This window comes from Lithohypha guttulata (assembly GCF_036872675.1).
Source record: "Lithohypha guttulata strain CCFEE 5908 chromosome Unknown scaffold_1, whole genome shotgun sequence".
NCBI classification, from domain to species: Eukaryota; Fungi; Ascomycota; class Eurotiomycetes; order Chaetothyriales; family Trichomeriaceae; genus Lithohypha; species Lithohypha guttulata.
The window spans coordinates 4922767-4944868 of NW_027042750.1; the positions used below are offsets into that span (position 1 = coordinate 4922767).

Here is a 22102-nt window from a genome sequence, read left to right on the forward strand (position 1 = left end):
TGGTCTGTGCAAGCTTTGCATATGCAAGCCTAACTGTTTAGCGCCCAGTCTAACAACATCTTACGGTAGTTTTCTCGAACACTAGAAATTCTACCTACCTGTGGCCGTGCCTTCTGTTGGCAAGGGCGGATGGCTGACATGGAGGCGAGCGTGGTCCAGCTTCCAACGCGGTTCGGTTGTACGAGCCGCAATTGGAATCCATGAAGAAGCTCCATTTTGGTCAGCCGCACGAAGTGTGTTCGTGCTTCCAGCGACCTGAGGATGTGGGACACTCGCCGGATTTGAAGTATGAGTATCAACAGCCGAGTTCAATATCCCTGATCAGAAGAACGTGTGTACTTCTGTGATTCGTCAGAACTGTATTCGAGGTGTGCTTACAATGGACCCAATCCGAGCTTGGCATGTTCCCGCTTTGAGCGCAATTCAATCGGTGCCTGTTCGCTCTTCGCTCGATTGTGCATCAGAACCCTTGTTGAAAGTCGAAAAAGGTTACACATCTTTGTCGACACCTTATGTTCTAGATGTACGGGCTATGGTAACCGAAAAGGCTTCATCGTGACAGTTTACATGGTGAGAATATCTTGAGTTGGATGCTTGCATATTCAAAATCTAGTGTTCAGAGCAAAGTGCAAGGTGTAGATTTGATTCACGTTTCGATCGCACCTTTAAACACACTAATTGGAGATTTGGGGTAGGTTCTTTCTAGTCGAGCTAGCACATCCGACAGACTCTGTGTGCTTATGACAACTGTTCCAACCCGTTACTACGATAGTAGTTATTATCCGAATGTGCAGTGCTCTGCTCCGAACAATGAAGTGGTCTCTAGCTCAGCCGACCGGATCCTAAGCTGAAAATGGCTACCTCAAACCCGTCGTACTCTGTATATGGAGGTGGGTTTGGACAGGATCAGTCTTCGGTACAGGCTATGCGCGGCCGCACACGATTTGACATTACAGTCCGACACCAGGAGATAAAAGAGACATATTTCGGCGACCACTACCTGCCGCTACTCGAAGCGATGTGGGCCAGGCTTCACGACCTCAGTGCCAGAGATCACATTGATTATATCTGTGAGTATTGCTTGCCTTTGATGGAACAGCTCGCTCCACAGGTGTCATTTAAAGGCCTTAAACTCGAGGACCTTTTACATTCGCCACTTTATGCCCTCGAAATTGTCAAAACAGATATTCCGGGGGACACTCGCATTGTAGGGGCAGATAGATGTACGTATTCACCAGCGAACTTTATAGCGCCTCTAGAGACAGTGCATTTACCGCCAGGATGTGATGCCATTCCTCGGTTTGCTGCGAGTCAGATCAGCCTGGACAACCACGATCCTTCCAGAAGTCTCCAAGGAGGACTCTTCGTGCCAGATGGGCGTTACATGCACTTTAAGCCACGGGAAGATGGCCGCCAAGAACAATTCGACCGCGAGCTTCGCATCCTGTGTGACATCAAAAGACAGCAGTTGGCCGGAAGCGAAATCAGGCTGCCAGATCTGCAGGGCATCGTCGTGTCTGGAGAAGCTGATGAAAAATTTATCGGCCTGCTAATCGCTATCATCCCTGCTTCCTCATTGGGCATAGATTTGTTGAGCGCGGGCTGCTGGACAAACAGCGACTTGCACATGAAGTGGGAACAGCAGGTCACAACCACTGTAGAGGTGCTACATGCTCATGGAATTGTTTGGGGCGACGTGAATGCAGGCAACGTTGTCATCGACCAAGCATTTGATGCATGGGTCATTGACTTTGGTGGTAGAAACAATCCCGAGTTCGTGGACGACGACAAAGTGGAGACGATAGATGGTGATTGGCAGGGTGTGAGAAGGCTGTTTCAGGTATGGCTAGCAAATCGTAGAGCAGGCGTTCCGCTATGAGACGATTATTGATTGCAGAAGTACGTTCGTGTTATCGTATACCTTGTCGTTTGTAAGGCAGCTTTTGAAGTGCTATATTTGCAGCATACATTCATTCACAGTACCACACGTCTCCGTCGCAATGAACCTATGTCTCTGCCGGCGAATCCGAAAAATAAAAATTCGAGACGATTGATACGTAGTAGATACTTCGTAGGCCTCAAGACACAAATCCTGTGTCTTACAATAAACGAACTTAGCTCGTACATGTTTGCATATGTAATACATGACGCTTCCGACGTCTTGGACTGCTGTATGTATAGGTCGTCATGAATCTCGATCTTGCTTCGTCAAGTACGTCACTGCATTCTCTCCCACAGCAATGTGTCGAGGGGGGAAATGATTTGCTCGTAGAATACGAAAGACGGTGTGCAGGAGCCGCGGAGACCTATGCAGGTACTGTATCGTGTCCAGACATGGGACGAAACGCAGAGTGACGTCGTAAGAATTTGCGCGTGTTGAGGTAGGACAGGTCGAATGCTAATGTGACGCGAGGTGACACAAGGTGTGCTAATACCAGGGCCCGGCTATGCTGACGTTGACAGGTAAAGGCGTAAGTAAAAGTAGGGCTCAATCCTTGCCCAAAATACCATTCATCGTCCTGCGATCCATCAGCACTCTTATCAAAACCGCCATACCAGCTAAAATTAGAGCCCGGGACGCACCTCTGAAGTAACCTCCTGTGCCCAGTGTGAAGATCCAAGTAATCCAGCCAAGTTTCTGGTTACCTTCACGATCAAAGTTCGGCTTTTGCAGCAACATCTTGCTCAATTGGTCGTATTTATTCGTCCCTGCGAACGGCGGGTATCTTGCCTTGAGCATGGACTCAATCCAACCTGGAGTATGGGTAATCGACCGATGGTGGACAAAGGTGTCGAAGGATGCCTTTCCACGGTAGCTCCCACTACCACTGTCGCCTACACCACCGAAAGCCAAGGTACCAATGGTACCATGAAACATGCCATCGTTGATGCTTGCACCACCTGAACGCGTCGACGCCAGAACTTTGTCTGTTTCGTCTTTCGACCCAAAGGCATACACGCCTAGTGGTGTCTCGTGGGTCTTGTTGGCGATATGGATGGCTTGGTCCAGGTTGTCGACACCTAGGACTGGCATGAGAGGACCAAATGACTCATCTCGCATCAAGGAGTCCTCTGTATCAGTAATGACAATAACTGTGGGCTCAATGAAGAGGTCCTCAGCATCTACAGTTCCTCCAGCAACAATCTTGCCAGTCGTTCCATCGAGCATTTTCTTGACACGATTGAATGAGCCAGTGTTGACCATCCTGCCATAATCTTCACTGGCTTTGGCACCTTTAGGAAAGAACTCTGTCAGGCCACGTTTGAGTTCTTCCACAAACTGGTCGAGTACCTCCTTGTCGACTAGGGTATAGTTGTGACTGATACAGACTTGACCAGCATTCATTGTCTTTGCCCACAAGAGTCTCCTGGCAGCCAATGCCACGTCTGCCTTTCTAGTCACGATGGCAGGGTTCCTGCCTCCAAGCTCGAGTACGACAGGTGTAAGGTGGGGCGCAGCCGCTTTCGTTATGATCTTGCCAACTGTTGCGGATCCCGTGAAGAAGATCTTGTCCCACTTCTCTTCTAGCAGCACCTTCATTTCGGGTATACTTCCCTGAATACAAGTGTAACAATCGGGATCGAGACTTTCCTGCATAATCTTTTGCATAACCATGGCAGATCTTGGGGAGTTCTCGGAAGGTTTAAGGATAACTGTATTGCCGCCAGAGATGGCTCCAACCATGGGACCGAAGGAGAGCTGGAGAGGGAAGTTGAATGCTCTGTTATGGTTAGCAGAGATCTGGGGATGTCGAATGCACATACCCAATGACCAGTACCATTCCAAGTGGATCTTTCCTTATCTTGGGTCTCATGAACTTATTTGCCAGGCTGATGTCCGGAGCCGACTCGTCCTTGCACCATTTCGCTAGATTGTTAGTTACATATATGATATCGTTCTGTACCCAAGCTATTTCTGCAATCATAGTTTCAAAGAACCCCTTCCCTAGATCCTTCTTACAAGCATCCAATATCAGTTGCTTGTTGTCCTCGATGGCCCAATACAGCTTCCGCAGCTGCTTGATTCTGAATTGAACATTTCGTGTTTTGGCTGTCCAGAATGTCTGTCGAATCCGTTCAACAGTGCTATTGATCTCACCGACAGGCGTGGTCTTGAATTCAAGTAGCTCGGCACCCATCTTGTCGGCTTGTTTGATGGTTCGCAACAAGACAAGTGATGTGACTGTTCTATATATGCCCGGGCAACAATATCGGAGTGCTCAAGGACGGCAAGAATATCACTCCGTGGCATATAGGCTAGCACATCGATCACAGTCTGAGCACCTCGGTCTCCGCGGCGCACGTGTTGGACGAAGTGAAGAATAGCAAAACTCAAACTACAAAATCATCTGAGAGTTCGACGAAAAGCTGTATAGTTGAACCGACTCACGTCCGTAACTCAAAGCCTCGGTTTGAGCTCCCGGCGCGTACACCTGGCTTTGCGAGATGACGTTGCGGGTCGTGTGCTTCTTATTGTCTGCGGATGTTTGAGTATCACTTGCTGCATTATGTCACAGTTCTAAAATGTTTTAATGATGGTCATCAGTCTTTGCACTGAAATCTACGACTGCGACGAGAAGCTGCCGCTCTTCTGCATTCCATGAGCAGTGGACATGGTCAGACATGGTCAGAAACACGGGCGTCAAATTCTCGACAACCCCACCAGTCTGAACGCGCCTGCCACAAGTCCTTAGCGCCTTCCTTTCGTCGATGACGAGGAAGGAACGGACTCCTCAGATGGTTCTATTGTCCTTTCTACATCCATATTACTGATCTCACTCGTTTCATTCTATATTCTAGAAGGCATTGCAATGCTGTTCTTGCACGAAACAGGCATCCAATAGCACTTTCTTTTGGTTGTCTTCAAATGGCACAATGGCAGTTTGGGCTGATTTCGATGATGACGAAGATCCTGCGTCAAGTCCTGATCTGATCCATGCGATCACAGCAGAACACGGCCACGACGATGTAGAACAGCAGCAAAATCCTTCTGTCTATGTCTCTTATGCCTTGCGATGCTATCCGTATGCGCAGCGTAAGCTTAGCCGTTCGCAAGTACTGATTTGTGTCCCAGTGTAGCAGAGAAGCTGGCCAGCTATCTCGATCTGACCGACCTCGATTCGCTATCTTCTACTTGCAGATCCGTGCACGACTCCCTCGTCCAATTCGCTTGCCAATTGAAGCAAAAAAGTCTGAGATGCACCTTTGACATTAGCGAACACGATCAAGGACAGAGAGATGCTGCTTTGGCATTACAATTGTCTCTGCAGGATCAATTGACTTTCGACAGTAGTGGTCCAGCGTTTCCTGTTCACATTTACCATGAGCAGCCTCCATCTCAGGCGTCTTCGCATGGTTCAGCAAAGGTCTCAAAATGTGCTCGCGATCTTGTCGCACCATGTCGAAAATGCGGAATCACGGTCTGCAGAAATTGTATTGAGAAACCGCCGAGCAATAGACTCCTCCCTGGCCGCCTTCGAAGACTTTGCGATACCTGCCTCGAGAAACCGCTCGCCCTGCATACTGGTCCATCGCAAGAGCTGGTAGAGCATCTCAATTCGAGTGCGAGTTCCACACGGTCGCACCGATCAAACTCAGACGGGTCCGACCACAGTGCAGATGAGCACCATAACACTCGCACAAAAGAGTATCTGTCAGCAGCTTCAGCGACCTGGCGCAGAGATCCTTGTACCTGCACTACACGAGGAGTCTATGTTTGCCATCAGTGTGCACACAGTAATATCGCGGCAGACAGAATCTACCAAAATGTCTGGAAATGGCGATCACGCTACTCAACACACCTGGGTGGTGGTCTAGGTACTGGTCTAGGCTTGGGTGACCAAGGTCAGAAGTGCGGCCGAGACAAATACTGTTTGGCTAAACGGGATGCTACTGCCCTGATGGAAGCAGAGTGTTCTTCCGAGGACGTCTCCACACCTCTCGAGCTAAGCCGCTCTAATACTCCACTCTCACACGACGAGGCCCGACCCGAACCAGGTTATTTCAGGCAAGAGATAGAGGGCGTAGGTGGTAAGGTTAAGAGCAAGTCTAAGAAACTCGTCAAGGTTGGTGCCACCGTTTGCGAATTCCCAGACGAGCGTGTCAGTGGCAAGTTTCTAGGCAGAGAAGCTGCTGGTGAGCTGAGGGCTTGGTGTAGCTGGTGCAGCAGAGTGTGTCCTGGAAAGAGAGACTGAGATGAAAGACTTGCGAACAATAATTCAGCCGCAGTTTGTATGGGTAGCCTGTTGTCGTAACATCGAAGTCGGACGCTCGTAGCACAATATTCTTGACTACAATTATATACAGCAATTTTTATTCAACGTTACTATTTTCTGGATCACTCCTGACCTCAGGTCATCGCGATTCTTAATTTCAGCATTCTATCATGCCGTCTCCTTCTCCTGCAAAAGTATCCATTGCCTCTCAGCCTATCAATCGTGCACGTCTCGCTTCAGCAATGCAAGTCGTGTAGAAAACAGCGTGATTGAAGGATATGCAAAGTGAACAATTCTCAAAACATGCATTGTGGCGTTCATTCCACACCCTAGCATTCAGGCAACCATGGGACATACCTACCATACAGAAACACAACCCAGACAAAGCAACTAGGCTCACTTGGGTATGCGTACCTCGATCGAACAAAATGTATATGCCTTAAACACAAATCGATTTCTTGTGTCACCTCGAAGTGAAGATGGATCAAACGGCACGTTCTCATATGCAAGCCCTCATGTGATGACTTCTGTACATGTCCACCGGACAAACGCCGGAATGCTAGCCATGGACATCTAGGCATGTACTGGTAAAGGTACTTCTGATGCCCGACCAACCGGTGAGCTCGTCTATCTCCAGTGGCTGGATTGTGGTCCAATGGGCGGTGAAGATGTGGGTTGTTGGAGAAGAAGCGCCGTTGAGGCTTGCTGAGGTCGCTTCGGTAGGAGTTAACTGTTGGAACAGGTCATGCCGTGTCCGTCGTTCCGTCTTGTGGTATCAAGTAATGCAAATAGCCGGTGCTTGATCCAGACGTTGACGACAAAGTAGAACCTGCGCCCGACATCTGTGGTGTTTGACCTGCATTGACCTGGCAGTGATACTGTGTAGCAGTCGTATGATGTAATGTTATGGCTTTTCCTTCACAGTCCGGTCCATTTTCGTTTCGGTGCCATAAGGAGAACAAGGTAGAGGGGAAAAGCCATGGCAATCTAAATCTCGTGGAGAAGCGAAGCGCTGCTATTTGGTGTGCACTGGAAACTGTATCGATTGACACCAGTTGAACCACGCTTCGCGGCAACTGCGGTGAGAGTGGGATTGTTCACGTGGCAGTTGGTATATCCGACTGCCTTTCCCATATCTACTTGCATGATCAGGTCCTTTGGCTACTCGAACACGGTGCCGAAAAGAGACTAGGTCGTGTCTAGAAGTCAGACGTGTTTAAATAGCTTGTACTGTCGCTTCCTGTAGATTGACCAGGACAGATACGTTTCGCTGTTGTGTGGTATTGGAGGACTGTGCACAAGCGTTTGTCCTCCTAGGCTCCGGTCAGCATTAGATAACGGAACTTAGAGGTTCACTGCTACCTCTGTATCAACTTACTATAACTTGAGCAGCTGTCACTACCCTTCATGGAGACACGAGCCTACAGCACCACCTTTGGGCTGATTGTCTTCGTCGAGGCTTGGGAAATTCCATAACGACCAAGGACAAAGGAAGAAATTGGTTGCACTCCGTCTTAGCGGCATAGTAGCACTCTATCCTTCTCATCTCAATCGCTGCTAAGAAAAACAGTTGGCCACAAGCTGAACTTCTTAGGCGACATCTCCAACCCATAATAGACAATCAGGAAGTAGTTGCGAGCGGTACAGCTTCCAAGCTCATCGCAGAGCACGAGCATGACGAGCTCCTACTACACTGACTGGCAAGAAGACTTCAGACAGGAGTCTTCTCAACCAGCCGGGCAAAACCGACGGAATCGAACAAGCTCGATTCCGTACTCATTGACAAACACCAACGATTCCGTGCCTTTCGGTCAATCTGCTCGGTCACCAGCACTTCAACCTCAAAATAACGACAATTTCTCAGAGCAGCAATATGACTCGAGGTTCGACCCGTTTGGCGAGCCAATGGGCGATTCAGGAGGTGGTCTTGGATTATCACTCCTGACACAAGCAAACTTGAGTCACCAGAGAACATTCTCAAGAGCTCGCTATGGCCGAGAATATGGCCACTGTACGAACCCTGACACACAAGAGATAGGGTCGTGGACACCACCACTGACGCAGCCTTGTCAGGATATTGACGCTGTAAACTCGGATGTTGTGTCCAGAAGAGTCGAAGGACATATAGATCCTAGCTCCATTTCATTTCGTCAACAGCAAGATTTGCTTCTACAACAATATCTCGAGCAGTCCTTGTCTTCAGGCCAGTCATTTTTGCCCGCTTCAAATCCAGAAACAATTTACGAGCAAAATGCCATCTCTTTCCCGCTGGAATCAAGACACGCCGTATACACGTCCTGTCCGACGCCATTGGTTGCCAATCTGAGCCTTGAGCCGTTGTGGGATTCAGGAGGTCCAGAAGTAGGATCCTCACAGCAGTGGACAGAGCTTCGAAGGCCTTTTCAATCTTATGTTCGTATGTATGAGCTCCATGCATACGAGAGTGCTGCGGCGGTAACACCACAAGGACTGGCTAATCCATACTCACCTTTCTCGTCAACATATTCGCGGCCGTGCCAAACCGTGCCACTAGGCCTGAGACCAACTGTACGTCACGTGCACTCTTCTCAAAACGAAATGTATTCAAGGCATCCCCCACTTCTCTCACCGTTGCTCAATCTTGCTTCGAATCAACCCAGTCGATCCTCACCACAATACCACTCTTCAAGGCAATCAGAATTCGAATTGTCTTTCAATTCTTGGACCATGGAGGAAGTCCAAGCTCCACAAAAGAAACGTCACAGGGTACCAAAGCAGGAGCAGGTAGAAAACAGGAGGCTTATCAGGCGCCATGGTGGTGCTTGCATAGAATGTAGCAAGAAGAAGCGGAAGGTAAGACAACGCTCCACAATCTGTTGGTATTTCTGACCAAGTAGTGCAACCTCAACCACCTACTCACGTCTTCGCCAGCGGCTTCCGAGATGAGCGACACGACCTCCTCAAGACTCTCATATGTCCATATCGGTACGGCCAGCACGGGTGGGTCAATCACGTGGTAATGCAGGTTCTTTCGTCACGTCCTCGTTAGGACAGTGTTTTGGAAGGCGAGGAGTTCCCTATGTCTAAGCCCAATGTTGATAATTGTCGCTTCCCACAACTTTGCGGGTTGGGAGTTTTGACTTTTGCATGATTACTCAAAGCGGGTGCTGCATGGAAGGCATGTAGTGTTGTCTTTCTCGTATCTGATGTCGGACAGTGGCACTTCATCTCAACATGAAGGAGCTCCAACTGAACGACATCTTGGCTCGATTTATTATAGTGCGGCTTCAACAGCACCCACAGCTTTAAAGGCGCTCTTGTTCGTGAAGACCACCTCGACCGGATACTGCCACTCCATGTACCTCTTCCAACCCCAGTAGGCGAATTTCCTGCCGAAGTATTTTCCCAAGTATGGCACTAATACCATGCTAAGGAGTAGTTCCAGCTGTTGCATGCTTTCTTTCCATTCTCTTTCGGCGTCTGACTCTCCTTCTTCTTCGCTGATAGTATCATCGGTGTCTGGTTCGGAAGGTAGATCATCTAGTTCGTCTGTTTCTGCAGCAGCATCGGGTGCTTCTATAATCGACGGCTGAGAGAAGGATGGTGCTGAAATGTTCATGAACGAGGATGAGCCAAGATCGTCGGACATTATGACTATTGAGTAGCCAGCTAGCTGTACAATGGCTGCTAAAAACGACGTGTGTCAGATACAGGCGTCGACGTCTCTCGAGAGTTATAGCAGTAAGTATCTGTAGACGCGGTATTGAGGCAGACACAGCTCATAGGGCGGGAAGTGACACTGGTAATACTGTTATTCTCGGGAAGTTGCCGCAAGCAACCAGCTTTCTGCACCCGATGCTCGGTTATTCCTTAATGCCCCACGTGCGTTGCAATTCCCATACGTTCGCAAGAAATCCTTAGCACGTGATAGTATTCCCTACTGAGTCATCGCTAGGAGTCATTCGCAGGTTCGTGCATGAATATTAGTTTCTCGACCTTGGACACATCTGACAGAGTCCTTGTTCTCACGACGAGCGAGGAGATAAACACTGGAATTTCGATCGCTAATATGGCAGAAGTTGTACGTGGGCCCCACCCTCTGTGCGCTCCTTCCTGCTGTGACGCACGAATGGCTCCTTCCTCCCAAGCAAACAATTCTAACGTTCTTCTTTAGCAACAACCTCTTTCAGAACGAAAACCACGTAAATCCGTTGCATTCAGTGAAGGCGCCACAGTCATGGACGAGAACGGCGCAATCCGCGAAGTCGATCACGATGACACAAAAACCACTGCAGAGAAGCACACTTCTTCGGCAGTCGAGAAAGATCTGGACGAGGTAACTGAGAAACTAGAGAGCACTGATATGTTCGCTGGTCTACAGAAGAAGAAGAAGCCAAAGAAGACTGAAGATGAACCCACCGAAGCAGCACCAGTGGCAGATGGCGAATTCGATCCCTCGTCCTTGAAAAAGAAGAAGAAGAAGACAAAGCCCAAAGACGATGACTTCGAGGCTAAATTGGCACAGGCTGGTGTTGAAACTGCAGAAGAGCCTACACCAACGGGAGAGCAGGAAGGCGACTGGGAGAAGGGAACTGGTGTGTTCGCCCACGATAACAATACTGCAATTGCATACCCCCTTCTACTGGATCGTTTCTTCAACCTGCTCAACCACTTCAATCCTGGCATTTTGGACGGTGGCAGCAAGTCCTACAAAATCCCTCCTCCACAATGTCTACGAGAAGGCAACAAGAAGACGATTTTCGCCAACATTTCTGATATCTGCAAACGAATGAAGCGAAACGACGAACATGTTATTCAATTTCTGTTTGCTGAATTGGGTACCAGCGGTTCAGTTGATGGTAGCAAAAGATTGGTTATTAAAGGTCGTTTCCAGCAGAAACAAATTGAGAACGTCCTGCGAAGGTATATCATGGAATATGTTACTTGCAAGACTTGCAGGTCGCCTGACACCGAGTTGAGTAAAGGCGAGAACAGATTGTACTTTGTTACATGCAATTCATGTGGTTCAAGAAGGTCCGTTCAAGCGATCAAGTCTGGTTTCACAGCTCAAGTCGGAAAGAGAAAGAGAATGGCTGGCTAGAAGGGTCGACATTCGTGTGTTCGGTAAAGGAACATTTGCGCACGCCTGATTTTGCACAAGCATTAGACTGGTCCTTCATGTTCGGTAGGACATCAGTGTCAATGTACATGGCAGTTCGCTTTGCAGCACGAGCGGCGTTTAGTACTTCTGTCCAAGCTTTCCATCGAGAGATTAAGTAGGAATAACACCGTTGCTCGTATTCATCCAGTTCTTGCTGTGAATGTACATGACTATTCGTACTGAAGTTCCTCAACCGAACAGCATGCAGAAGCAAATACTCAACTGGCTGCCTGACTTGCGATACTGCTAGTTTCAAGAGCAACTTTGATTCCTGTTCCAATCTCCTAACCATTTGAGGCTCCCTTGGTGTGGACTCAAATAGGCGCTGCGTTAGCCAACGACAAATCATCTTCACGTTTCATCCAATTGTCTCTACAGGATCTCAAGGCGGGACGCTGGCTAGAGTATTGACTGCGTGGCCTGGCTGTTGCTATTCCTGATCATGAAAGCTTCCTCTTGCCTCTGATTGCATGACATACAGCACATACTGCCACTCGACTCACTGCTGCTTCGTTCTCTCTCGTTGACTTCCATTGCGCTTCCACATTGCTGTCTTTTGTGCTCTATCGTGAACACGTACAAGCAACACTAACAGCCAGGTTTCATTTACGGGATGTCTTTCTCGAACCGGCGTCCAGGTAAGAAACTTTGCCCCAAGTCAGTGCCAACGGCTAAGACTCAGCAGCACCTCTCAACGCGACCTCTTTCCCACCTCCTCCCAATGGACAGGACTACCCACCACCACCCGCAACAGCAGGCTTCTTCCCTCCACCCCCGTCGTCTCCACCACCAACCCAGGGCTACGATGCCTACGGATACCCATCTCCCACCATGCAGCATCCTCAGGCTCAAAGGACCGCCTCATATGGCTCGGTACCACAGTCAGCTCCTGCCTTCCAAACCTCCTTCACTCCACAGCAGTTAAGTGCTCCGGCTGCTCCAGATCAGTCAGGCACGCCAGACAAGCAGAGTAGACGCAAGATGTTCGCAGCAGGCCTGAACCACATCACCGAAGAGATGGGAAGCGTCATGAAGTCGCCCGAGGTCAGGGCCTCATCCTCAGATGGTATTGCTGTGTCAGGAGTTGCTGCTGGTCAGTTCTCAGGCGTAAAGAGCACTTCATCGGACGATGTAGGCACCTTCAACGGCGGCTCCTACCGTGTATCTCACCGAGACACAAACTCGATCGTGACACTGCAGCTTGCTGTGGGCTGTCCGATACAGGTCAAGCCAGGTGCTATGATTGCCATGAGCCACAGTGTGACAGTAAAGGGAAATGTGAAATTCAGCATGAAAAAGTATTTGGTAGGGGGAGATATAGTTCATTCAACCTTCACCGGTCCGGGCGAAGTACTCCTAGCACCTCCATATCTAGGCGACATTCACCTCCTGAAACTTTCGGGCGACGAGGTATGGTCTGTCGGCAAAGACGCTTTCCTTGCTTGCACACAGGGCGTGATAAAAGAGTACAAATCTCAATCCTTCTCGAAAGCCATGTTCTCAGGCGAAGGTCTGTTCGTGTACAAAATATCTGGACAAGGCATCATGTGGCTGAGCAGCTTTGGCGCAATCATCCGGAAAGACTTGGTCGAAGGCGAACGATACATCATCGATAATGGCCACCTTGTGGCCTGGACAGCTAAGTACGTGCTTGAACGAGTTGCAAGCGGTGGTATTATTTCTGGTATGTCCAGTGGCGAAGGTCTGGCGTGTAAGTTTACTGGTCCTGGCACGGTCCTGATGCAAACACGAAACGCAACAGCTTTCCAGGCATTCATGAATGGTCAGAGAACAGAGATGTAAATCTTTTGAGGAGAGGAATCTTTTATTAATCATTCCTCCTCAACGGCTTGGCCACAAGCCAACGAAGCTGAACAGGCCTGGCACCTTTCGTCGTACGTCCTATCCACCAGTACGACTTAAGAGCGGTTACAGCATGATTTTTTGGCAGAATGCAACAGCACAGATCAACCAGCAAGGACTGCCTGTATGTGAATGCGCAACAAAACACGAGTCGAGGTTTCTGGATGTTATATGGGACGAATCCAATGATGCCTTCTAGCTAAGCAACTTACGATCTGAGTATTCATGCCGCGCAAAATTGTCCACACAGATCCAATAGCTCACTCAAAGCTTCGGACTTTCCTTTCCACAAATTCGACGTGCACGAAAACCGAAGACAAACTCGATTGTAGCTTTCGTCTTGTCTGATATCGTTTGGGGCAGTAAGACCAGAACCATTGCTGTTTTCCATGAGGACTTCTTCGTACTCCACTGCAGCATGTCAATAATATCGGCCGAGAGTGTAGTCAGTCTGCGATTCAGGATGTTTACTTGAGGCAACGTACCGCAGTACCGGTCTCTCACTGCAGGAACCGGGGACGAACAACGCAGCGCAGAGTCCGGTGTGAAAGACCGGGATAGCGTCTATCAGAGGCAGAAAACGTTGACAAATGAGAGAAAATTCCTATAATTATGGGTTGAGTAATATTCCAGCCAGCTTGCTTTTGCCCCAAAAATTCATGTCATGTTAGTTACCAAATTTTTGACGTGTAATCCATCGATCTCACAGAATCATTTTCAACCGCTCATGGCATCCACGACCATCATGAATATCGAAACCTCACGTCCGTCATTCGAATCTCAATCCCCTCATCTCATCCTCTGTCAAAAATTAGCCGGAATCATTACACGCCACCATTGACAGACAATTGCCCCGATCAAGCATTATCGAACTGGAAGCCCTTACTCTTAGCGAACGGATTGATGCTGACCACGCCCAGGAACCAGTCCTGCAGCCAAAGTGGTAGTTGTCTTGTTCCAGCTTGGCTCTCTGCACTGCGAGGCATGTAGATGCGGCCTGATCTGTGTGCGAGTACCTGTTGCATCGTCAGTCACATCTTTTTCGGGTACACATGCCATACAGCACACAGCAGACAATGCCGTTGAAACTGTTTTTCGTAAACTCACCTGCTCAACCACCGCATCCGCCACATTCTTCGGCGGATCCGGCCTAATCCCATGCTCCTTCAACTTATTCTCCCAAGGCTTAACGATCCCCGTGGCATGCCAGCTCGGATGCACCGTCGTACTCGCCACACAACTCCCGTTCTCATACCTCATCAATAGCTCGTTTCGCAGACCTTCATGCAATGCGAGCACACCGGCTTTCGTGACGCAGTAGTCGACGAGACCGGGCGCGGAGACGAAGGAGGCCATGGATGCGATGCCGACGATGTGGCCTTTGCGTTTTTCGAGCATGCCGGGGAGGAATTCTTTGATGAGGACGAAATGGCTGCTTAGGTTGACTTTGAAGATTGCGTCGGTGAAGGTGTGGGGGGTGTCGAGGATGGTTTTGCCGGAGCCTAGTGGAGAGGGTGTGGTGTTAGTAAGAAGCAAGGTGAAGCACATGGGGATACTAGGGCTCTTTACTCACCTATTCCGGCATTGTTGATCAGCACGGTCGGATGGCCGAATCTGTTCTTGATTGATGCACAGGTAGAGACAACGGCTTCAGTGTCGGTCAGATCGCACTTGTAGTAATGTACTTCGGGCACTGAATAAACTCGTTAGTAACATCGCCAAGCAGAAACTTGCACATCGGCACTTTGTAAATGGCAGCCATTGCCATCATGGCTGTAACTGCGAAACTCACGGTTCTCAAACTCAGCAGGTAATTCAGAGACATCAATCACGATGACTTTTGCCTTTCCTGCGAACCCTTTCACCATCTCATATCCGAAGCCTGAACAGCCGCCAGTGATGACCACAGTCTCTGTTCTCCCGTCCCAACCCCAACGTGCCCGGTTGTTCGTTCCTGGAAGTTGCCAGCCATTCAGTGCAATTCGATTGAGTCCTTGATTCAGCCGTTTGATGACGCCGAGAACAAAGAGCACCTTCAGAGTTTTGATGGCTAATGCCAGTCGTTCGCCGCCATTGCGTTCAAGGAGTTTCCTAACATATGGTAGATTGAGTAGACGCTGGCGGATATCTGCTGATCCACGAGTGAGAATGTATAGCAGTGGTCCGGTAATCAGTGGCTCATTAGCTGTAGCTTGGAGCAGTGTGATAGGCGTTTTGGCTGCTGTGACCAATGCATTGGAGAGTCGAGTAGCTTCAGTCATGGTTACTGAAGAGGCTGGCTCGCTTTCGTTCGGTGTGTTTGTTTCGACAAATCAGTCCGAGCAGTATCCGACGTCTCAAGTACTCTGAACACTGTCCAGCAAAGATTTGATTTACCGCTCTCTGATACAGGCTACTTTCGTCTTCTCGGCTGTTAGATATTAAAGAAACATGGTCATCAGGATTAGCTTCACAATCAAGACATCAACAATGGATAGAAGTGCTGAATTCTCAGAAGCGGTTACTACCTCTCATGAGCATCGTGTACTCCTCATACGCACTGGTTGTACGACTGTCTGGGGCCGAGCCTCCCTCTGACCTTGAAGCGGGACGACCTATTGTTCACGGACAAATGACAGCCTGCATCAAGCTCAACAACGAAGTTGCCTCGGCCATATACTAGTGCCTAGTGAAGTATACAAGGTTTGATCCCTACATTTCCCCGCAAAGTCTAGTTAGCTTGTATCCCACAAGGTGGGTACGCGCTACTAGTAGCGGAAGAACGATCGCACGAGTTGTATTCTGCTTCAATACGATGAGGAATTGCCAATGATCAACACTCAACAGTTTCAGTTTGCATTACAAGATAAACGACCAGTAAGAACTTTAGGCTATTCCAGTGCTTGCTCCTGGGTGAGAAATCCTCTCTAGAGCTGCACACCTTGAATGCAAGCAAGTTTCAAATAACTTGATCGTCCTTGCGCTCAATCACAATCCCCGACTGAAGTCTCGTGAATACCTCCACACTATTGGTAGAACATCTGGTTTTGTATAGGCGGGTAATAGTAGGGTTGCTGCATCATAACGGGCGAGTAGAACTGCTGCGAAGGATTGTAGTAATAGACCATGCCATTCGATTCATGTGCCATAGATGCTTGCTGACCCTCCTGCTGCGGCACGAGTGATCCTTCTGCTGCCATCTGAGCTGGCTGAGTCATCATTCCAGGGTAATAATAGCTTTGCATAGGAATGGGTTGAAAGGGTTGGAAAGGCTGAGCGTAAATGGCACCTTCAGGAATATGTGGCATCTGAGGCTGATTTGGCACCTGCTGGTGGAAAGGCTGTTGAGGCTGCTGTTGTGGTGCTGTTGCTGGCGACTCAATATCTGCTACAAAGACAGTCTTTTGTGGGACCGGCTGATGTATAGGTAGGGTGGTTGAAGGGCTATGTATGATAGCACTATTATCCCCAAGATAGACCTCCGTGTTGTGAAGTGCAGGGACATTTGGTGGGAGCGGTAAACGCACGACAGGTCTAGCTGTAGGAGTACGTGCGCCGTTGCCAGATACAGATGCGGCAATAGAGGGTCTTCTGCTCATGCCCACACTTGGTGTATATGAATGCATGCTTGTTCTCCTGCTGCCACCGAAACTTCCCCTTGCACGAGCCCTCTGTTGTTGATTTGGACGCATGGCTCGGGGGATGAAGATGAAGGATCTTTCAGTACTGGGGAAGATGTATCTAGGATCTTCGTCGGGGATCGAAATTCGCACGGGTTTGTCCCTACGTAAAGGCGGCCGATGCTGTGGCAACAGCGTATAGTGTTTCTTGACCATTTGTGCAGACGTCTTCTTTGTGCCACCAGGCAAGGATATATTTACAGGTACATTGCCGAGAACAGTGGTAGTTGAAAACGATCGGGTAGGGCCTGTTTTTGCAACAGGTGCTGGTAAAACTGGTATAGCTTGCATATTTGATTGGTTGACTGTATCGTGAAGATCGTGGGTCCATTGCTTGTTCGCACCGTGTGCATGACGGCCAAAATTACTGTGGTCTCTTGTGAGTCGTTGCTTTACAAGGTACAGTCATGTACTTACCCTCTTCCATACGGTCCGTACCCTCTCCCATAACCTCTCGTTGGCAACGCAGCCTGCTGTTTCGATCGATCATCATGCAGAAAGTAACCCTTGCGCTGAGGAGTCATAGGATGTCCATAAGATCGCTGCTTCGAAGAGTTTGTTGGCGGAGATCTGGTCTCTTGTACAGTAAGGCGACTAGCTGTTGTCTGACCCGCATCATCAAAATGTAACTCCTCGACTTTTTCATCCGTGCTGAGTTTCAGACCATTCAGCATCGCCTCGGTATCGGTCGTGGTCGCGAACATTGGTTCCTTCTTGAGAAGCACCGGAGATATCGTTGCAGATTGCTCCCCATCTGTGGCGTTGCTGACATCGCCGTCCTCCTCGGCATCGGTGCTTAGCGAACCAGCAGTAGAGGCATAGTCGGCCACATCACCAAGCGCAGAGCCTTCCTCTTCACCTTCATCATCGTGACGTCTTCGTCGTGGGAGAAGACCCTTTCGCTTACTTCCAGGCATACTTGTTGGTAATATTGTATTAAGGGGTAGTCACACAGTAAAAGGAAAAGCTCAAGTCCTCGAGAATGATGAACTCATGGTTCGTGGTACCGGCGAAGATGGCTTCACCGGACGGCAGCAGGGAAATGATGTATTGAGGTCGTTTACGGCGGTGTTAGCGAACCATGATATTAAATTGTATATTACCGCACAATATGAATCCTGTTGGCGCAGTGAACATGAGAGGAACTGGCTCGAACAAGGTAGGTGATTTGATACGTGTAATGGGAAGTCGCAAGTTATTGTTTGTTCTTCTCTCGACTACTACTCGAACGCAAGGATGCGAATGATCATGTTGCCGATATCTTGCGCTTTAATGTCGATAGTCCCGGCATGTATACTTTCCAGAAGCTTCGAGGTTCACGTTAGGGAAATTGAGGAAATGGAGGATTCAAGAACAATATATTATCGTCCTTCTTACCGCTGCTACTACCTATCTCCTGGCGGATTCATTGAACCTATCGCCACACCTGGGTTAGAATAGCATTGCAAGGACAATCATCGCAAGAACTCCCATCAACGTTAAAGGGTCCATAGCTACGAGCTCCTTTACTTCGGAACTTTTATAGCACCACATCCAACAGCATTACATTGTCGCGTTATTTGACGGCCGCCATAGACAAAGCAGCTGTAAAAGGTGAGTTCCTGCAGGTGAAATCAGTGCAGAAGTGTTAGTGGGATGAAGACAAGCATCAATGTCCTACAGAGGCAGTTGTCTAGAGCACAACGCTTCAGGCACTTCCAAACCTCTTCAGTAACCTTCAAAGATCTGAATCCTGTTTCAGTACCATTTCAGCAGATTCAACCGACGATAGTATCGTCGATGCAGCAGCAACCAATTGCAGCTCTCGATGTCTATCTACTCCAGCAGAAATGCCTCCCGAGATGAACAGCTCAACAGCTATCAAGGTTTGAAGCTGGCTCTGAAATGTCAAATAGCAAGAGCACAAAACTTCAAGCACACCTGATTTGCCTTGTTCTCACCAGGTACCTTCATCGGTCTGATACACGACTGGACGAGCAGCCGGCTCTTCAAAGAGCTTCAGCGGAAAGAGGCGTGGTTCTGTGGTCTCCCATCGGAAACCACAATAGCAGATCTGCGGCGGAGCAGTCCCCTGATATCAGATAGCTCGTGCCGGAGCTCGGCGGACAAGTGGTGAATCTCGTCACGGAGTGCGACGAGTTCATCGTGTACACATAAGATCGTGGCTGAGGACGTGTCGTGACGAGTAGGGGACGCGAAAGTGATCACAGCAGGGCGATTGTTTAGAATCGGATCTCGTCTAGGCATGATGTGGTCGATGGAGTTCGAGGGCTGTGTATGAGGGCGAGCAGAATGTTCGCGTGAAGGGCGTGCCTTGTCATATAGGTACGACGTGTGATTACAGACACGATTGCGTCAAACCGGGCAGTGGCGACGTTGTACCATAGAATTTTGTGGCAATCGAGTGTCAAACGATACTTCAGTCAAATACGACTTTCTTCCCCTGGCTTTCAGTGATTGCACCAGTCAGTCTCTGGACAGTTTCTTGTTCGTATCTCTGAGGTTGGCGTTTCCTAGCACTATCCTGTCTCTGTTTGAACTGTCTTGCTGGCTGCTGGTCTTTATCACTAACCTCGGTGATAGGTTCTTGTTGTTCTGGCGTTTCGGTCTCTGCGTTCTGTACCACATTCTTCGCATCTTTGCCGAACCTCTTGTTGTATCTCGTTGTCGCATCCTCTGCAAACTCCATCCTTAACTTCCTACCATCAATTTTACTTAGCCATATCCTTTTCTTGTCGACTCTCACTCCACCACTAGCGTCCTGCTCAACCCACCCTCTCATAGCAGCCTTGGCATCCTCCAGTTTCTCAAATTCGACCCATGCATAACCTTTACACTTTCCGCTATCCTCGAAAGCAGCGACCTGTGTCTTCAATATGTTGCCACAAACACCAAAGTGCTCTTCTAACGTTTCTGTCGTGGTGTCGAACGATAAATTGCCAACAAAGATCCGGCGACTGGGCGTCTTTCCACTTGCTATGTCTTCCTTGCTTGCAGGACGACCTTCGAAGCTTTTGGCGTCCTTGATAAGCACTCTCCGACCAGCCAATAACTTCTCACTGAGTTCGAGACCGTTGGCTAATGTATCAGCGTCTATAAAGTCGACATAGGCGAATCCTTTGTTTTGTGGCTTGCCTAGTTTTTTGGGTCCGTTGGACATGTGCACTCGAGTGATCTGGCCTTCAGCAATAGGATTTTCCCGATCGCTGGTTAAGAAGGTGATCAGCTCCTCCTTTGTAGTCGCGAAAGAGAGGTTTCCTATCCATATACCAAACCCTGAACGTTTTCTATTGGTAGTAACATCGTGCTGGTCTTCTCCTTTGGTACTATCACCTTTAGAAGCGTTCTTGGGTCCAGACTTTGAATTCTTGTCAGATTTGGTGGTCTCAGTGTTCTTGCCTAAAGATATGAAGTCTTCTGTATCGTCCTGTCCCGGAGTTGTTTTGGCCTTTTTGGCTTTGCGTAATGCTTTCTTGGATGGTGGCTCTGCTGCATCGACATCGACCTCAATCTCTGCCAACTCCTCGTCTCTTTTGCGCTTCGATGATTGTTTGTCACCGTCCACGACAATTGTCTCCGTGACGCTCATCTTCTTGTTTGCCTAGCTCAAACGCACTAGATCCAGAATGTTGGAACTTTTACAGGTGCTAGAATGGGCACAGAAATTTTGGTGGAAAGGACTTGCTCGTACGATGTATATGATAATTGCCGGTGCAAGGTGGTGAAGAGCGTGGCAATTCGGTTACACAAACCGAAAAGACCTCTACCTCTAATCACGCGTAATCCTGTACATGATACGCGTGGGTGGAACCATTTTCTGTAACAGATGCTTCCCTTCGCATGCGGTCGTTCTAATGAATCTTTGATTGCCTACCTTCACTCATTCCCTCCAGTCCGCAACCTGCCATAAGAAGTACACAGAAAGATGTCGGCCGAGGACTACATTCCATTAGTGTTAACAAAGGATCAGTCGTCCTTGCCATCGACAGTGCAACATTCCCACAGGTCATATCGACGGAAGTACCGCAAGGCCATGGTCAGGTTTGAGAAAGAAATGCGAGAAAGCAATGCTTTATTCCGAGACCAAGAAAGACTGTATGACATTTCACAACGTATTGCAGAGCAGAACGACCAGATACTAGCACTACTCCTCGAATTGAATTCACATCCACAAATCCCCCCTCGACTGCGGTACGATCTGCAAGATCCTGCCACGACGAGAAAACCAGAGAGACACACGGATGAACAGACTGCGCTTGAGACACTAAGGGTTACTCGACATAAGATACAGAAGGGCGAAGTGCAGCAACCAGTCTACGAGGATCTGGAACAAGAACTGCTAGATACTGTAGAATTCGCACCAAAACAGTCCTATGCAGATCTATTGAAGGGAGCACCACTGGAACGACCCAAAATTGACATCACTCCAGACCCAATCAGCCACCTGATTGGCGGGTTCCTTTCAAGCAAGCAGGAGGAAGCATATCTTCAAGCACTAGATGACTTCCTGCGCACAAAGTCCAATCATCCTAGAGCTCATGCGCTGGGCAATCCTGGTGCACGAATAGACGGAAAAAGTGCAGATCGGGAACGAGAAGCTCAACTTCGCAATCCTGTCAGCGTGTACAATTGGCTGCGCAAGAACCAACCTCAGGTCTTCCTCCAAGATACAGAGGCTGAAAAAGCAAAGGTCGCTCTTGCTGCTAACCGCAAAAGCAAGAGAGAAAATGTAGCCAGGGCACTAAAGGCCAATCAGAAATCCCTCGAAGACGACGGCTTAATGGCAGAGGACGAAGCAGCTGCGAGCACGAGCAAAGGCAAGAGAAAGCGCGATGAGGATGGAGGATATAGGCCCAAAGGTGGTAATGCAAGACCGATCAAGCGGCGAAAGGGTGACGAAGGGAAGAGGAGCAAGAGAGCCAGCATGGATATATCTGCCTCCTAGGACCACGCATTGTTGGTCATCTTGCGTGACATTGTCCAGTAGGTGCAAGTGCCAGCTGCTAAGGCGATAGGTATCTACGGACCACTGTCGAATACTGCTCGTAGCAAGTATACCATACAAAGTCCTGATTTGTCCTCTAGTATTCAGCAAATAGACACCACGCAGCAATTTCGGACGAAACAACTCTTGGAGAACGAGGATGTGATCCTGAGAACTTAACTCAAACTTATATGCCTGACGTCTTTGCTCAGAAACACTTGAGGTTCTTCCCGTGCCGCAG

The 22102-nt window shown here is 48.9% G+C and overlaps 9 protein-coding genes across 9 annotated transcripts; 5 read left to right on the top strand and 4 right to left on the bottom strand.

Annotated features, from left to right (window-relative positions):
- Positions 1-853: 853 nt before the first annotated feature.
- Positions 854-1879, top strand: LTR64_001808 (uncharacterized protein; the record flags this gene model as incomplete). The annotated part of the gene is made up of 1 exon (XM_064896186.1): positions 854-1879. One exon carries the CDS (start codon positions 854-856, stop codon positions 1877-1879), a length of 1026 nt encoding a protein of 341 aa, XP_064758873.1.
- A 609-nt stretch (positions 1880-2488) lies between these two features.
- On the bottom strand, positions 2489-4139 carry HFD1 (Hexadecenal dehydrogenase; the record flags this gene model as incomplete). The annotated part of the gene is made up of 3 exons (XM_064896187.1): positions 2489-3722; positions 3766-3868; positions 3962-4139. The coding sequence occupies 3 exons, from the start codon at positions 4137-4139 to the stop codon at positions 2489-2491; spliced, it is 1515 nt and encodes a 504-aa protein (XP_064758874.1).
- A 736-nt stretch (positions 4140-4875) lies between these two features.
- On the top strand, positions 4876-6194 carry LTR64_001810 (uncharacterized protein; the record flags this gene model as incomplete). Its single annotated transcript, XM_064896188.1, has 2 exons — positions 4876-5035; positions 5083-6194. 2 exons carry the CDS (start codon positions 4876-4878, stop codon positions 6192-6194), a joined length of 1272 nt encoding a protein of 423 aa, XP_064758875.1.
- Positions 6195-10431: 4237 nt separating this feature from the next.
- SUI3 (translation initiation factor eIF-2 beta subunit) lies at positions 10432-11474 on the top strand (the record flags this gene model as incomplete). The annotated part of the gene is made up of 2 exons (XM_064896189.1): positions 10432-11117; positions 11261-11474. The coding sequence occupies 2 exons, from the start codon at positions 10432-10434 to the stop codon at positions 11472-11474; spliced, it is 900 nt and encodes a 299-aa protein (XP_064758876.1).
- A 494-nt stretch (positions 11475-11968) lies between these two features.
- Positions 11969-13158, top strand: LTR64_001813 (uncharacterized protein; the record flags this gene model as incomplete). The annotated part of the gene is made up of 2 exons (XM_064896190.1): positions 11969-11993; positions 12041-13158. The coding sequence occupies 2 exons, from the start codon at positions 11969-11971 to the stop codon at positions 13156-13158; spliced, it is 1143 nt and encodes a 380-aa protein (XP_064758877.1).
- Positions 13159-14075: 917 nt separating this feature from the next.
- LTR64_001814 (uncharacterized protein) lies at positions 14076-15479 on the bottom strand (the record flags this gene model as incomplete). Its single annotated transcript, XM_064896191.1, has 4 exons — positions 14076-14234; positions 14326-14720; positions 14792-14911; positions 15011-15479. 4 exons carry the CDS (start codon positions 15477-15479, stop codon positions 14076-14078), a joined length of 1143 nt encoding a protein of 380 aa, XP_064758878.1.
- A 744-nt stretch (positions 15480-16223) lies between these two features.
- LTR64_001815 (uncharacterized protein) lies at positions 16224-17794 on the bottom strand (the record flags this gene model as incomplete). The annotated part of the gene is made up of 2 exons (XM_064896192.1): positions 16224-17244; positions 17295-17794. 2 exons carry the CDS (start codon positions 17792-17794, stop codon positions 16224-16226), a joined length of 1521 nt encoding a protein of 506 aa, XP_064758879.1.
- Positions 17795-19296: 1502 nt separating this feature from the next.
- NOP13 (Nucleolar protein 13) lies at positions 19297-20466 on the bottom strand (the record flags this gene model as incomplete). Its single annotated transcript, XM_064896193.1, has 1 exon — positions 19297-20466. The coding sequence occupies one exon, from the start codon at positions 20464-20466 to the stop codon at positions 19297-19299; it is 1170 nt and encodes a 389-aa protein (XP_064758880.1).
- Positions 20467-20802: 336 nt separating this feature from the next.
- LTR64_001817 (uncharacterized protein) lies at positions 20803-21822 on the top strand (the record flags this gene model as incomplete). The annotated part of the gene is made up of 2 exons (XM_064896194.1): positions 20803-20831; positions 20883-21822. 2 exons carry the CDS (start codon positions 20803-20805, stop codon positions 21820-21822), a joined length of 969 nt encoding a protein of 322 aa, XP_064758881.1.
- Positions 21823-22102: the final 280 nt, after the last annotated feature.